General features: G+C 53.8%; 1 protein-coding gene across 3 annotated transcripts in view; it reads right to left on the bottom strand.

Moving 5' to 3' along the window:
* Positions 1–14,392, bottom strand: part of ikbkb (inhibitor of nuclear factor kappa B kinase subunit beta) — a 41,511-nt gene that overhangs the window by 17,247 nt on the left and 9,872 nt on the right. For all 3 annotated transcript variants that reach the window (XM_088624557.1, XM_088624558.1, XM_088624559.1), the window contains 7 exons: positions 7,326–7,443; positions 7,041–7,110; positions 6,229–6,317; positions 5,675–5,764; positions 5,303–5,427; positions 3,536–3,643; positions 3,129–3,258 (listed from right to left, as the gene is read on the bottom strand). In XM_088624557.1, the coding sequence (XP_088480683.1) occupies positions 3,129–3,258; positions 3,536–3,643; positions 5,303–5,427; positions 5,675–5,764; positions 6,229–6,317; positions 7,041–7,110; positions 7,326–7,443 (730 nt within the window). The remainder of the gene's footprint in view (positions 1–3,128; positions 3,259–3,535; positions 3,644–5,302; positions 5,428–5,674; positions 5,765–6,228; positions 6,318–7,040; positions 7,111–7,325; positions 7,444–14,392) is intronic.

Here is a 14,392-nt window from a genome sequence, read left to right as displayed (position 1 = left end):
CCTATCACTGCCTCTGTAACTGAGTGCCTCTGGCCCTCAGTGTCTCAGTGCCTCTGACCCTCGCTGTCTCACTGCCTCTGTCAGAGTGCCTCTGGCCCTCGCTGTCTCACTGCCTCTGTCAGAGTGCCTCTGGCCCTCAGTGTCTCAGTGCCTCTGACCCTCGCTGTCTCACTGCCTCTGTCACTGAGTGCCTCTGACCCTCGCTGTCTCACTGCCTCTGTCACTGAGGGGCTCTGACCCTCGCTGTCTCACTGCCTCTGTCACTGAGGGCCTCTGACCCTCGCTGTCTCACTGCCTCTGTCACTGAGGGCCTCTGACCCTCGCTGTCTCACTGCCTCTGTCACTGAGTGCCTCTGGCCCTCAGTGTCTCAGTGCCTCTGACCCTCGCTGTCTCACTGCCTCTGTCACTGAGGGCCTCTGACCCTCGCTGTCTCACTGCCTCTGTCACTGAGGGCCTCTGGCCCACAGTGTCTCAGTGCCTCTGGCCCACAGTGTCTTAGTGCCTCTGGCCCTCACTGTCTCACTGCCTCTGTCACTGAGTGCCTCTGGCCCTCGCTGTCTCACTGCCTCTGTCACTGAGTGCCTCTGGCCCTCATTAACTGAGTGCCTCTGGCCCTCTGTAACTGAGTGCCTCTGGCCCTCTGTAACTGAGTGCCTCTGGCCCTCTGTAACTGAGTGCCTCTGGCCCTCTGTAACTGAGTGCCTCTGGCCCTCTGTAACTGAGTGCCTCTGGCCCTCTGTAACTGAGTGCCTCTGGCCCTCTGTAACTGAGTGCCTCTGGCCCTCTGTAACTGAGTGCCTCTGGCCCTCTGTAACTGAGTGCCTCTGGCCCTCTGTAACTGAGTGCCTCTGGCCCTCTGTAACTGAGTGCCTCTGGCCCTCTGTAACTGAGTGCCTCTGGCCCTCTGTAACTGAGTGCCTCTGGCCCTCTGTAACTGAGTGCCTCTGGCCCTCTGTAACTGAGTGCCTCTGGCCCTCTGTAACTGAGTGCCTCTGGCCCTCTGTAACTGAGTGCCTCTGGCCCTCTGTAACTGAGTGCCTCTGGCCCTCTGTAACTGAGTGCCTCTGGCCCTCTGTAACTGAGTGCCTCTGGCCCTCTGTAACTGAGTGCCTCTGGCCCTCTGTAACTGAGTGCCTCTGGCCCTCTGTAACTGAGTGCCTCTGGCCCTCTGTAACTGAGTGCCTCTGGCCCTCTGTAACTGAGTGCCTCTGGCCCTCTGTAACTGAGTGCCTCTGGCCCTCTGTAACTGAGTGCCTCTGGCCCTCTGTAACTGAGTGCCTCTGGCCCTCTGTAACTGAGTGCCTCTGGCCCTCTGTAACTGAGTGCCTCTGGCCCTCTGTAACTGAGTGCCTCTGGCCCTCTGTAACTGAGTGCCTCTGGCCCTCTGTAACTGAGTGCCTCTGGCCCTCTGTAACTGAGTGCCTCTGGCCCTCTGTAACTGAGTGCCTCTGGCCCTCTGTAACTGAGTGCCTCTGGCCCTCTGTAACTGAGTGCCTCTGGCCCTCTGTAACTGAGTGCCTCTGGCCCTCTGTAACTGAGTGCCTCTGGCCCTCTGTAACTGAGTGCCTCTGGCCCTCTGTAACTGAGTGCCTCTGGCCCTCTGTAACTGAGTGCCTCTGGCCCTCTGTAACTGAGTGCCTCTGGCCCTCTGTAACTGAGTGCCTCTGGCCCTCTGTAACTGAGTGCCTCTGGCCCTCTGTAACTGAGTGCCTCTGGCCCTCTGTAACTGAGTGCCTCTGGCCCTCTGTAACTGAGTGCCTCTGGCCCTCTGTAACTGAGTGCCTCTGGCCCTCTGTAACTGAGTGCCTCTGGCCCTCTGTAACTGAGTGCCTCTGGCCCTCTGTAACTGAGTGCCTCTGGCCCTCTGTAACTGAGTGCCTCTGGCCCTCTGTAACTGAGTGCCTCTGGCCCTCTGTAACTGAGTGCCTCTGGCCCTCTGTAACTGAGTGCCTCTGGCCCTCTGTAACTGAGTGCCTCTGGCCCTCTGTAACTGAGTGCCTCTGGCCCTCTGTAACTGAGTGCCTCTGGCCCTCTGTAACTGAGTGCCTCTGGCCCTCTGTAACTGAGTGCCTCTGGCCCTCTGTAACTGAGTGCCTCTGGCCCTCTGTAACTGAGTGCCTCTGGCCCTCTGTAACTGAGTGCCTCTGGCCCTCTGTAACTGAGTGCCTCTGGCCCTCTGTAACTGAGTGCCTCTGGCCCTCTGTAACTGAGTGCCTCTGGCCCTCTGTAACTGAGTGCCTCTGGCCCTCTGTAACTGAGTGCCTCTGGCCCTCTGTAACTGAGTGCCTCTGGCCCTCTGTAACTGAGTGCCTCTGGCCCTCTGTAACTGAGTGCCTCTGGCCCTCTGTAACTGAGTGCCTCTGGCCCTCTGTAACTGAGTGCCTCTGGCCCTCTGTAACTGAGTGCCTCTGGCCCTCTGTAACTGAGTGCCTCTGGCCCTCTGTAACTGAGTGCCTCTGGCCCTCTGTAACTGAGTGCCTCTGGCCCTCTGTAACTGAGTGCCTCTGGCCCTCTGTAACTGAGTGCCTCTGGCCCTCTGTAACTGAGTGCCTCTGGCCCTCTGTAACTGAGTGCCTCTGGCCCTCTGTAACTGAGTGCCTCTGGCCCTCTGTAACTGAGTGCCTCTGGCCCTCTGTAACTGAGTGCCTCTGGCCCTCTGTAACTGAGTGCCTCTGGCCCTCTGTAACTGAGTGCCTCTGGCCCTCTGTAACTGAGTGCCTCTGGCCCTCTGTAACTGAGTGCCTCTGGCCCTCTGTAACTGAGTGCCTCTGGCCCTCTGTAACTGAGTGCCTCTGGCCCTCTGTAACTGAGTGCCTCTGGCCCTCTGTAACTGAGTGCCTCTGACCCTCGCTGTCTCACTGCCTCTGTAACTGAGTGCCTCTGACCCTCGCTGTCTCACTGCCTCTGTAACTCTGTGCCTCTGACCCTCGCTGTCTCACTGCCTCTGTCACTGAGTGCCTCTGACCCTCGCTGTCTCACTGCCTCTGTCACTGAGTGCCTCTGACCCTCGCTGTCTCACTGCCTCTGTCACTGAGTGCCTCTGACCCTCAGTGTCTCAGTGCCTCTGTCACTGAATGGCGCAGTGCCCTTGTCTGTCTGTGCCCCTGGCCCTCAGTTCTTCTCTGACCTTGAGGTCCAGGATGTCGTCCAGTGCCCTGAAGCAGCCGTGGGGTCCGTACTGGGGGTCGCTGCCTCTCTCGCGGGGGTTCCACTTCAACATCAGCTGCAGCCAGCGCTCCAGCTTCTCCGACAGCAGCCTGGACACAGGAAACGCGTCACTCAGCAGCCAAAAAAAACCTCAACTCCATCAAACTACAATATAACAGCGCTTTCTTTCATTGCAAGCTGCTCACGAAACAAAACGCACGATCACATGCTACAATGTATATATCAACAGAGCAGGCAAAGCACAGTAGTCTCCACAACTACAAGACGAGACTACAACTCCCATGTAGTCTGTACACCTAGACTAGGAGCCAGGAACAGCCACAGCAGGGTGCTCTGCTGCCCCCTGGTGCCCAGTGCGAGGCTCACCGGTTGAGATTGTTTGGCTGGGGCAGGTGCTTGGAGAACTTCACCTCTCCAGACAGGTCCTCGTACACCACGATGTCATCCTCGTGCTTCTGCTTCAGCTTGGTGTGCCTGGGAGAGAGAGGAGCAAGACAGAAGGGGACCAATGGAGAGAGAAGGGGGGATGAGGAAAGGAGGAGAAAGACAGGGAAGGGGACGAGGGACAATGGTGGGCGTAGAGAACGAGGAAGAGGAACAGGAAGACCAAGGGGCAGTGGGGTCGAGTGGGAGAGGGAGGAAAGGAAAGAGGGGAGCACGGGCAGAGAGGCACCAGGAAAGCGGGGCATGGGAGTGCCAGGGTGTGCCCGAAGACAGCAGACAGAGAGAGAGACAAGGGAAAAAAGAGAAGTGACTCCCCGCGCTCTAGGATCAACGCTGACGACAAAGGAAAAATCTGCGCCTGTCTGATATCTCCCACTCCTTCCCTCCCCCAGAGCGGAGACCAAAAAGGCAAGAAAACATCGTAATCAGAACCGGGCCTCACCCTCACACTGGGCACCCTGCATGGCTGGGGAATGCCAGGAGCCACCCAGGCTTTTCTGGGAAACAGACCGAATGGAGAGCGAGGCTGTGGTCACTGTGAGATTGGCACCCTGCCTCCTCCGTGCTGGAGCGCCTCCATTAAAAACGAACCCAGCTCCCCTTCTCGTTATCACACCACGCACTCGGCACACAACCAACCCTAAAGCCCCCCTTGACCGTTCTCTCCCATGGCTTTCCAGCGCAGGGCCAGAGTGACGATGGACAGACTCAGCTGATGGCCATCGGAGGGCACTTGGCGTCACTCGGGGCTGTACTGACTCTCTATTTGTTTAACACGATGCCCTGGCGCTGTCCTGGGACATCTCTGTGATCGCTCTTTCGTATTCTCCGAAATGACGCACCATTTCCTAAATCCTCCAAGAGGCTCAGGCTGTTGTATAAGTCTTAGTTTTCCATTCCTCTGAGTGTTCCATGCCTCAGAAACAGCTATTTCTGAGTAGATCAGGAAAATAAACAGAAAATGCAATAACAACCTCTTGGAGCCTCTTTTCTTTGTCGTTCTTGTACCTGGTGATCAGAACCCATAGATCCATACGAAGTGTCTCTTGCCTTCAGCTACTGCAGTGTTTCAATATAGGCAGGTCTGCAGGCCAGGCGGCACTCATACAACACAGTGAGGTTTACAGGGCATTGTTAATGTGGCTCAAGGATTTGTTACGCATGATTTTCAAATTGTGAAGAGAGACGCCGCTGCTGTTTATACTGTAAAGCAATCTTTTCATTAAAACCCCCCATTCTTGGGAGAAGGGTGCTTCCAGTTTGCCCACAGACAGGGGCACGAAAGCCCGATATTCCGGCAGTGTCCTCTTCCGTCACGGAGCAGTCGGCACTTTTCTGCTCCTGTAACGCTGCCGAAGACGCATTCCGACACTTCAGACGAGATTTCGTCCCAGGGCAGACCTGCTCCGGGCGCTGAAATGCACCTCCTGCCCACGCTGGGGCTGTCTCGCACACTTTTCCACCTCCAGCTCCTCTGCCGTTCGCATAACGTGCAACGCGCGTTCCAACGTTCCAATAGGCAAAACTTTGGAAATCCAAGATTTCCGGAGTATGAAGGCACTGGCTGTAACCGTTAGTCTACAGATGGATTTTTCCTGATTCTGCTTTTCCAGGGGCCGATGTGGAGGGTGTACCCAGGAATATCTAGGAAGGTGGAGGTGTGTGTGTGTGTGTGTGAGGGGTCTTTACCAGGGCACAGGCTGCCAGGTGGGCAGGAAAGGGCGGAACCCGGTGATGCACTCGAACACCAGCGTGCCGAAGCTCCAGTAATCCACCGTCACTGTGTACTTCTGCTGCTCCAGCAGCTCCGGGGCCTGGGATCCAGGGTGGAGAGACACGGAGAGGGAGGAAGACAGAAGGCATGAGAGATGGGGCAAAACTATGATATGTTTTTCATCGGGAAGGCTGAATCACTGTTATATAGAGAAAACACATGAGGTAATCTAGAGAATACGGCTCAAATTTCCTTTTCTTATCTGTCGCAAATGAATCACTTCCCCCGGCCCTAGCCCAGGTGGGAAGGAAAAACTGTACAAGGCCCCCCCTCCTGTGTGGTCTCACCAGGTACTGCAACGTGCCCACGAAGGACGTGCACAGGCTGCTCTGGTCCAGCTCCTTGGCGTAGCCCAGGTCGATGATCTTGTGGATCAGCTGAGAGACGCAGAGAGGGACCGTGAGGGAGGAAATACAAGCACACTACGCTCTACGGGGCTTTAAAAGATGATGAGAGAAAGAGAGTGTGTTGGTGGACGAGATGAGATTTAGCCAGTCAGGAGTGAGGAGTGTAACTGTAGGGTGTGAGTGTGCCAGTGGCGTGTGGAGCTACATGCCTGCGTGTGTGTGTGTGTGTGTGTGTATGCGCAGTGTCTTGGGGAGGCGTGTGTGTGTGCGTATGCACAGTGTATTGGGGAGGTGTGTGTGTGTGTGTATGCACAGTGTCTTGGGGAAGCAAGCGTGTGTGTGTGTGTGTGTGTGTGTGTGTGTGTGTGTGTGTGTGTGTGTGTGTGTATGCACAGTGTCTTGGGGAGGCGTGTGTGTGTTTGTGTGTGTATGCACAGTGTCTTGGGGAGGCGTGTGTGTGTATGCAGTGTGTCAAGGATGCACCAAGGCCTCACTCTCTTCTCCCCCTGCTGCAGGACGATATTCTCAGGTTTGAGGTCACGATGGATGATCCGGTTCTTGTGGAGATAGCGCAGTGCAGAGGCTGGAAGGAAGGAAGCAATTAAAACAACATTACAGTTATAACTCAGACTTAATTGTATCTATTAGGGTGTGTGAGCCAGAGTACATATCGGTGTGCATCACTGAGCGAAGCATGTATGTGATTATGGGCGGCAAAACACAGAGCAGAAAAAGGAGCAGACACCAACACAACAGCATCTGGTGCAGGGCCCGACTCAGACACTCATGGAGATGCCTAACATTCATGTGGAAATGTTGTAGGAAAACTGGAGGAACGTTTTTTCCCCAAATGTTCTAACCAGACTGGACTGCGGCAGTGGTTCCTGGTCAGTTCTAGTGAAATGGACAGGAAACAGCAGCTGAGTGGCAGTGAGTGGGAAACATCAAGGGGTTTGGCACACAAGGATGGTGGTGGAGAGTCACGACTCTGGTTAACGTCACATGGTGATGTCAGCACCAGGGTGTGTCTGTAGGAGCAGGGAGAGCCCTGGTACGGGGTCCCACACCCTACACCAGAGGAAGAGAAGCATACTCATTTCCACATCCCTGCGCTCACTTCCCCTGCGAGAGCACACTGACTGGGATTTCTACAACAGGCATCCTACTGCAGGACAGGCCAGGCTGCTCCTGTTTACATGGTCAGGGCTTAGGCTCACTGCCAGTTTTCCCAATTCCAAAAGACCCGGCGCGTTTTGTGTGCCAGTGTCTGTGCCTGCAGGGAGGGCGGCTGTGCCCGCTCACGCACAGATGTCGGACAACAGGATCAGGACGGAGCCCTCTTGCATGCCGCAGCAGTTCTCCAGGGTGTTCAGGTACTGCACAGGGAAGATGGAGAAGGGAGGGTGAGCTTCACAGCCTAAGAATTTAATCATCTTCAGCAAATGTTTCCTCTCTCCACTGTGAACAGGACCTCCTCTCTGTCCCCTCTTTGCTCTTTACTCTTCCCCCCTGACCTGGAGGTTCACTAAGGTTGTCTCGGGGATCTCTGACCTTGTTCCAACCTCCCCAGCCCTGACCTCTGACCTCTGACCTTGCGGAGGTCGCCTCCTTGGCAGTATTCCATGGCCAGCAGGGGCAGATCATTGGTGGCCAGTCTCTGTAATCCCTCTGGCACCTCCCTCGCCGCCACCACGTTCTCATGGTTCAGCCTGAGAGCAAGAGAGACCGAACAGATTAACACCAAGAGGCACAAAGTACGGGGGGGAGAGAGAGAGGGAGAGCTGGCAGGAAGAGAGAAGAGGGAGAAGACAGAAGTCCAGGGTAGGGTATAGAGAGAGAGAGAGGGCAGGAAGAGAGAAGAGGGAGAAGACAGAAGTCCAGGATAGGGTACAGAGAGAGAGAGAGGGCAGGAAGAGAGGAGAGAGGGGTACAGTGTACAGGGCGAGGGCAGGAGAGAGAGAGCTGGCCAGAAGAGAGGAGGAGAGAGGGGTACAGTGTACAGAGAGAGGGCAGGAGACAGAGATCTGGCTGGAAGAGAGGAGGAGAGAGGGGTACAGTGTACAGAGAGAGGGCAGGAGACAGAGATCTGGCAGGAAGAGAGGAGGAGAGAGGGGTACAGTGTACAGAGAGAGGGCAGGAGACAGAGATCTGGCAGGAAGAGAGGAGGAGAGAGGGGTACAGTGTACAGAGAGAGGGCAGGAGACAGAGATCTGGCAGGAAGAGAGGAGGAGAGAGGGGTACAGTGTACAGGGTGAGGGCAGGAGAGAGAGAGCTGGCCAGAAGAGAGGAGGAGAGAGGGGTACAGTGTACAGGGTGAGGGCAGGAGAGAGAGCTGGCCAGAAGAGAGGAGGAGAGAGGGGTACAGTGTACAGGGTGAGGGCAGGAGAGAGAGAGCTAGCCAGAAGAGAGGAGGAGAGAGGGGTACAGTGTACAGGGTGAGGGCAGGAGAGAGAGCTGGCCAGAAGAGAGGAGGAGAGAGGGGTACAGTGTACAGGGTGAGGGCAGGAGACAGAGCTAGCCAGAGAGAGGAGGAGAGAGGGGTACAGTGTACCGGAAGAGAGAGGGAGAGGGGAGGAGACAGATCTGGCAGGAAGAGAGGAGGAGAGAGGGGTACAGTGTACAGAGAGAGGGCAGGAGACGGAGATCTGGCAGGAAGAGATGAGGAGAGAGGGGTATAGTGTACAGGAAGAGAGAGGGAGAGGGGAGGAGACAGATCTGGCAGGAAGAGAGGAGGAGAGAGGGGTACAGTGTACAGAGAGAGGGCAGGAGACAGAGATCTGGCTGGAAGAGAGGAGGAGAGAGGGGTACAGTGTACAGAGAGAGGGCAGGAGAGAGAGAGCTGGCCAGAAGAGAGGAGGAGAGAGGGGTACAGTGTACAGGGTGAGGGCAGGAGAGAGAGAGCTGGCCAGAAGAGAGGAGGAGAGAGGGGTACAGTGTACAGGGTGAGGGCAGGAGAGAGAGAGCTGGCCAGAAGAGAGGAGGAGAGAGGGGTACAGTGTACAGAGAGAGGGCAGGAGAGAGAGAGCTGGCCAGAAGAGAGGAGGAGAGAGGGGTACAGTGTACAGGGTGAGGGCAGGAGAGAGAGAGCTGGCCAGAAGAGAGGAGGAGAGAGGGGTACAGTGTACAGGGTGAGGGCAGGAGACAGAACTAGCCAGAAGAGAGGAGGAGAAAGGGGTACAGTGTACAGGGTGAGGGCAGGAGAGAGAGAGCTGGCCAGAAGAGAGGAGGAGAGAGGGGTACAGTGTACAGGGTGAGGGCAGGAGACAGAGCTAGCCAGAGAGAGGAGGAGAGAGGGGTACAGTGTACCGGAAGAGAGAGGGAGAGGGGAGGAGACAGATCTGGCAGGAAGAGAGGAGGAGAGAGGGGTACAGTGTACAGAGAGAGGGCAGGAGACGGAGATCTGGCAGGAAGAGAGGAGGAGAGAGGGGTACAGTGTACAGAGAGAGGGCAGGAGAGAGAGAGCTGGCCAGAAGAGAGGAGGAGAGAGGGGTACAGTGTTCAGGGTGAGGGCAGGAGAGAGAGAGCTGGCCAGAAGAGAGGAGGAGAGAGGGGTACAGTGTACAGAGAGAGGGCAGGAGACAGAGATCTGGCAGGAAGAGAGGAGGAGAGAGGGGTACAGTGTACAGAGAGAGGGCAGGAGACAGAGATCTGGCAGGAAGAGAGGAGGAGAGAGGGGTACAGTGTACAGAGAGAGGGCAGGAGACAGAGATCTGGCAGGAAGAGAGGAGGAGAGAGGGGTACAGTGTACAGAGAGAGGGCAGGAGACAGAGATCTGGCTGGAAGAGAGGAGGAGAGAGGGGTACAGTGTACAGGGTGAGGGCAGGAGAGAGAGCTGGCCAGAAGAGAGGAGGAGAGAGGGGTACAGTGTACAGGGTGAGGGCAGGAGAGAGAGAGCTAGCCAGAAGAGAGGAGGAGAGAGGGGTACAGTGTACAGGGTGAGGGCAGGAGAGAGAGAGCTGGCCAGAAGAGAGGAGGAGAGAGGGGTACAGTGTACAGAGAGGGCAGGAGACAGAGATCTGGCTGGAAGAGAGGAGGAGAGAGGGGTACAGTGTACAGAGAGAGGGCAGGAGAGAGAGAGCTGGCCAGAAGAGAGGAGGAGAGAGGGGTACAGTGTACAGAGAGAGGGCAGGAGACAGAGATCTGGCAGGAAGAGAGGAGGAGAGAGGGGTACAGTGTACAGGGTGAGGGCAGGAGAGAGAGAGCTGGCCAGAAGAGAGGAGGAGAGAGGGGTACAGTGTACAGAGAGAGGGCAGGAGAGAGAGCTGGCCAGAAGAGAGGAGGAGAGAGGGGTACAGTGTACAGGGTGAGGGCAGGAGACAGAGCTAGCCAGAGAGAGGAGGAGAGAGGGGTACAGTGTACCGGAAGAGAGAGGGAGAGGGGAGGAGACAGATCTGGCAGGAAGAGAGGAGGAGAGAGGGGTACAGTGTACAGAGAGAGGGCAGGAGACGGAGATCTGGCAGGAAGAGAGGAGGAGAGAGGGGTACAGTGTACAGAGAGAGGGCAGGAGATGGAGATCTGGCAGGAAGAGAGGTGGAGAGAGGGGTACAGTGTACAGAGAGAGGGCAGGAGACGGAGATCTGGCAGGAAGAGAGGAGGAGAGAGGGGTACAGTGTACAGAGAGAGGGCAGGAGATGGAGATCTGGCAGGAAGAGAGGAGGAGAGAGGGGTACAGTGTACAGAGAGAGGGCAGGAGACAGAGATCTGGCAGGAAGAGAGGAGGAGAGAGGGGTACAGTGTACAGAGAGAGGGCAGGAGAGAGAGAGCTGGTCAGAAGAGAGGAGGAGAGAGGGGTACAGTGTACAGAGAGAGGGCAGGAGAGAGAGAGCTGGCCAGAAGAGAGGAGGAGAGAGGGGTACAGTGTACAGGGCGAGGGCAGGAGAGAGAGAGCTGGCCAGAAGAGAGGAGGAGAGAGGGGTACAGTGTACAGAGAGAGGGCAGGAGACAGAGATCTGGCTGGAAGAGAGGAGGAGAGAGGGGTACAGTGTACAGAGAGAGGGCAGGAGACAGAGATCTGGCTGGAAGAGAGGAGGAGAGAGGGGTACAGTGTACAGAGAGAGGGCAGGAGAGAGAGAGCTGGTCAGAAGAGAGGAGGAGAGAGGGGTACAGTGTACAGAGAGAGGGCAGGAGACAGAGATCTGGCAGGAAGAGAGGAGGAGAGAGGGGTATAGTGTACAGGAAGAGAGAGGGAGAGGGCAGGAGACAGAGATCTGGCAGGAAGAGAGGAGGAGAGAGGGAGTACCGGAAGAGAGAGAGGTTGCACATGGAAAACGGGAGGAAAGTAGCGAATAGTTTGCAGAGACAAGGAAGAAGAGGAATGAATGCATGAGTGCAGTAGAGGAGGAGAGAGGAGGGAGGGAGAGTGACTGCAGTCAAGGAGAGGAAGTAGAAAAGGAGGCAAGAGAGGCAGGCTAGAGACAGATTGTAAAGAATGACACTAGACAGAGGAACACTGAGCAGGAAGAGAGACAGGTTAAAAGAGAGTGACTCTAAACAGAGGGAGAGGGAGCAGAGGAGGAGTCAGAGCAGAGAAAATGACTCTAAACAGAGGGAGAGGGAACAGAGGAAGGCAAATTAGAGTCAACGACTTGAGGGAGAGGGAGAGGCAGATTGGACAGAGTGGCTCTAGACAGAGAGAAACAGTAAACAGAGGGTAGTTTTAGTGTTGATGTCCAGGCAGTCTACAGAGTTACACCCCTGGGCCAGACAGATACACCACAGGCCCTCTCGCGCTGCTCTGCCTCTCTCCCCACATATCAACACAATAATGGAAAGTGCTTTAAATAGTCATGGATGGATCAAAACAAACTGACCGTTTTACAGATTCTCTCATGAAAATCCAGTTCAACAACAATAAACAGAACAGATCCAGATGATAAAATGTATCCATCAGAAATGAAATGGAATACTGACAACGCTGGAGACTGAGAACAGAAACGACAAAGACAACGATAATAAGAGCTGTGAAGTGGTTTTGAAAAGCTTATTTACTCATACCCAAGGGGCCAGTGAGTTCCCTGTGAGGTCAGAGCTGTGGTAAATCAGCCCATGACCCCGTGCCCCACCCCAGTGGCTCTGTAAGAGGGTACCGCCTGCGGCCGTGGGGCAGTTCACATAACCCAGAAGAAACCAGGAAGAGCTCGGGTCCGACCTGCCCCTGGGAACTTGGGAAGGGCTCGAATCCTGACCCTAAGCTGTCCCGGCCTGAAGGGGCTGACCTTTGGGTAGTGGGACAAGTACGTGAGATGGCTTATCTGTGCTTTCTGAAGGTTTGTTCACCGAGTCCAGCGACATAACGCACGCAGAAGACAGCAAGTTTCTTCTTCTGAGAGCGGCGCACTGTATCTGGCTGGGAACATCCTGTGAGTACAGTCGCAGCCCATTCTGCCTGGCACCACCCCCGCCAGCCCCACCAGTCTCACAACGCCACGCTCACGCAAGCACCCACAAAACACACAAAGCTCCCGCACGGCCTTGAGGTGGGCCCAACGCCACGACAGGCAGCGCAAAACAAGCTCACTATCATAATCCAGACACGTCATTCCCTTCCGACTTCAAATATATCCTTCCAATTCCACGCTTCTCCTCGCAAAAAGGGCAACGACCTGAGCTGTTCTTCTTAAAAGCCATATACTCAGGGCTGCGAGGTCCGCGCAGAAAATGACTGGGACCGAGCTAGCCTCCATCCACTGGCTATACCTTGTCCAGTGCCACAGCCGGGCTTGAGCTAAACTTCGGTCCCCAGTTCACCCGGGCCACGATCTGTTTTCACCCCTGGGTGCTGGCAGGAGGTATCGCAGTATCAGAACACTGACAAATAGATTCAAAAACAGTTTCTTCCCCCAAGCAGTCTGGAATTAACTCAAATTAACACCTGCACATATTAGCACCTGCACTTAAGGTACTGCACTGTTTGCACTCAGTCCTGTCTTGGCTGTATTATAATGTCTAATGTCTGAGTTTATTGTTTATGTCTGTTTGTCATTTGTGCATTTTTCTTTCTTTCTCTGATGATACTGGGTACAGCTGAATGAGTAAGCATTCCAATACACTTCTTGTGTACGGCAAATAAAGAAAACTTGAATCTTAAGGTGTGATTTCAGGACAATTTGTGTGCTAAAGTATCTACCAATCTGATCGTCTCCTCACTCAAAGACAGGCCATTGAGAACCCCAGGTATTTAAGATGGCATACATAGAGAAATTATTAGAGAATGCTGTTGTTCATCAATTACACAAGTTAACAGCAACTTATAAGTGTAGTGGATTACTTTTAAAAGTAACCTGGCAGTGAATGGGCACAGGACACAACAGGACAGGGACGGCAGCATCTTCCAAAGGTCCTACTATTTCAGCTGGCACTGTGTGTTCATTTTTTATGTTTCTGTTCCAGCTGACATTGACAATAAAGTTTATGTTTTGCTCCGTTGCAAATAACACTCACAGTTATCTTGTGTACTGTAAGGCTACTATGAAAATACATAAGGTAATATAATATAAATTAAATCATAATAAAGCTAATTAAGAGAGTTAAAGAAATACGAAGAGGTTCTGATCCGTCCAATAGGTGACTTTCTAAGTGGGTCAGAATTGGCTGGAGTGTCAGACGGGTCTGAAGGTGTGCAGAAAGGACACAACTTCTCTTTGGCAGATGTGAAACATGTGATTGGAGTTCGGTCTTCTCGGGGATTTCAGAAATTCACACACAAGCTACACGAAGTGTGAATCAGCGCATGCAAAATGATCACACGCTGTTTACTGCTCAGAAAAACCTTCACTGGAAACAATCTGGGAGATAGTTATAGTTATTTTAATCTGGCAAAATAAAACGCAAGGGTATAAAGACCACAGCTATTTTTAGCTGGTGGCGCGGTATTTATAGGGCCATGTTCTATTAGAACCAGGAGGCAGAGAGCCCGCTGCCACCTCCCTGCTCAACTGTTTGTCCCGAGCTGGCATCCTGCGCTGTCGTGGGGCTGAGGTTGGTGTTCTGGGTGAATTTTCAAAAAAGCATTTTTAATGTTTCTATTTAACAGGGTTTCCTGGTGACACGGACAACTGTCTGAACCACAGGCACCCTCCCAAGCCCACGTCTGATCCCACAAAACCAAACCACAGTGCGCACTGATCACAAACACACTCACACTGACACAAACACTGACATGCCACCTCGCTCACACTCAAGGCACACTGCCGCGCTACACTGTAACTGTAACACACTGAGGTGCACTTTCAATATAGCACACTGCGCTACACTATAACTGTAACACACTGAGCTGCACTGTCAATATAGCACACTGCGCTACACTGTGCCACATTGTAACTGTAACACCCAGAGTTACACTGTAACTACTGTACAGCATGCTGCACTACATTGCAACTATAGCATACTCTGTTATACTGTATAGAGCAGTACTACACTGTTACATACTATAAGATACTGGACTATACTACATTTCAACTATAAGATACTGCATTATAGGTAATGCACTAGAACATACTGCACCTATAATACTATGCTACACTGTACAGAGCTGGACTATACTGTAACATACTACAGGATACTGCTTTATATTGTTACGTACTGTACTATACTGAAACTCACCATCAGATACTAACCTATACTGTAAAGTGTTGCACTATACTTGACCATATCATATAC

Source organism: Lepisosteus platostomus, chromosome 3 (assembly GCF_059453375.1).
Source record: "Lepisosteus platostomus isolate fLepPlt1 chromosome 3, fLepPlt1.hap1, whole genome shotgun sequence".
Lineage (NCBI taxonomy): Eukaryota > Metazoa > Chordata > Actinopteri > Semionotiformes > Lepisosteidae > Lepisosteus > Lepisosteus platostomus.
Note: the sequence above shows the minus strand (reverse complement) of the source record. Positions and strands in the feature narration are given on the sequence as shown.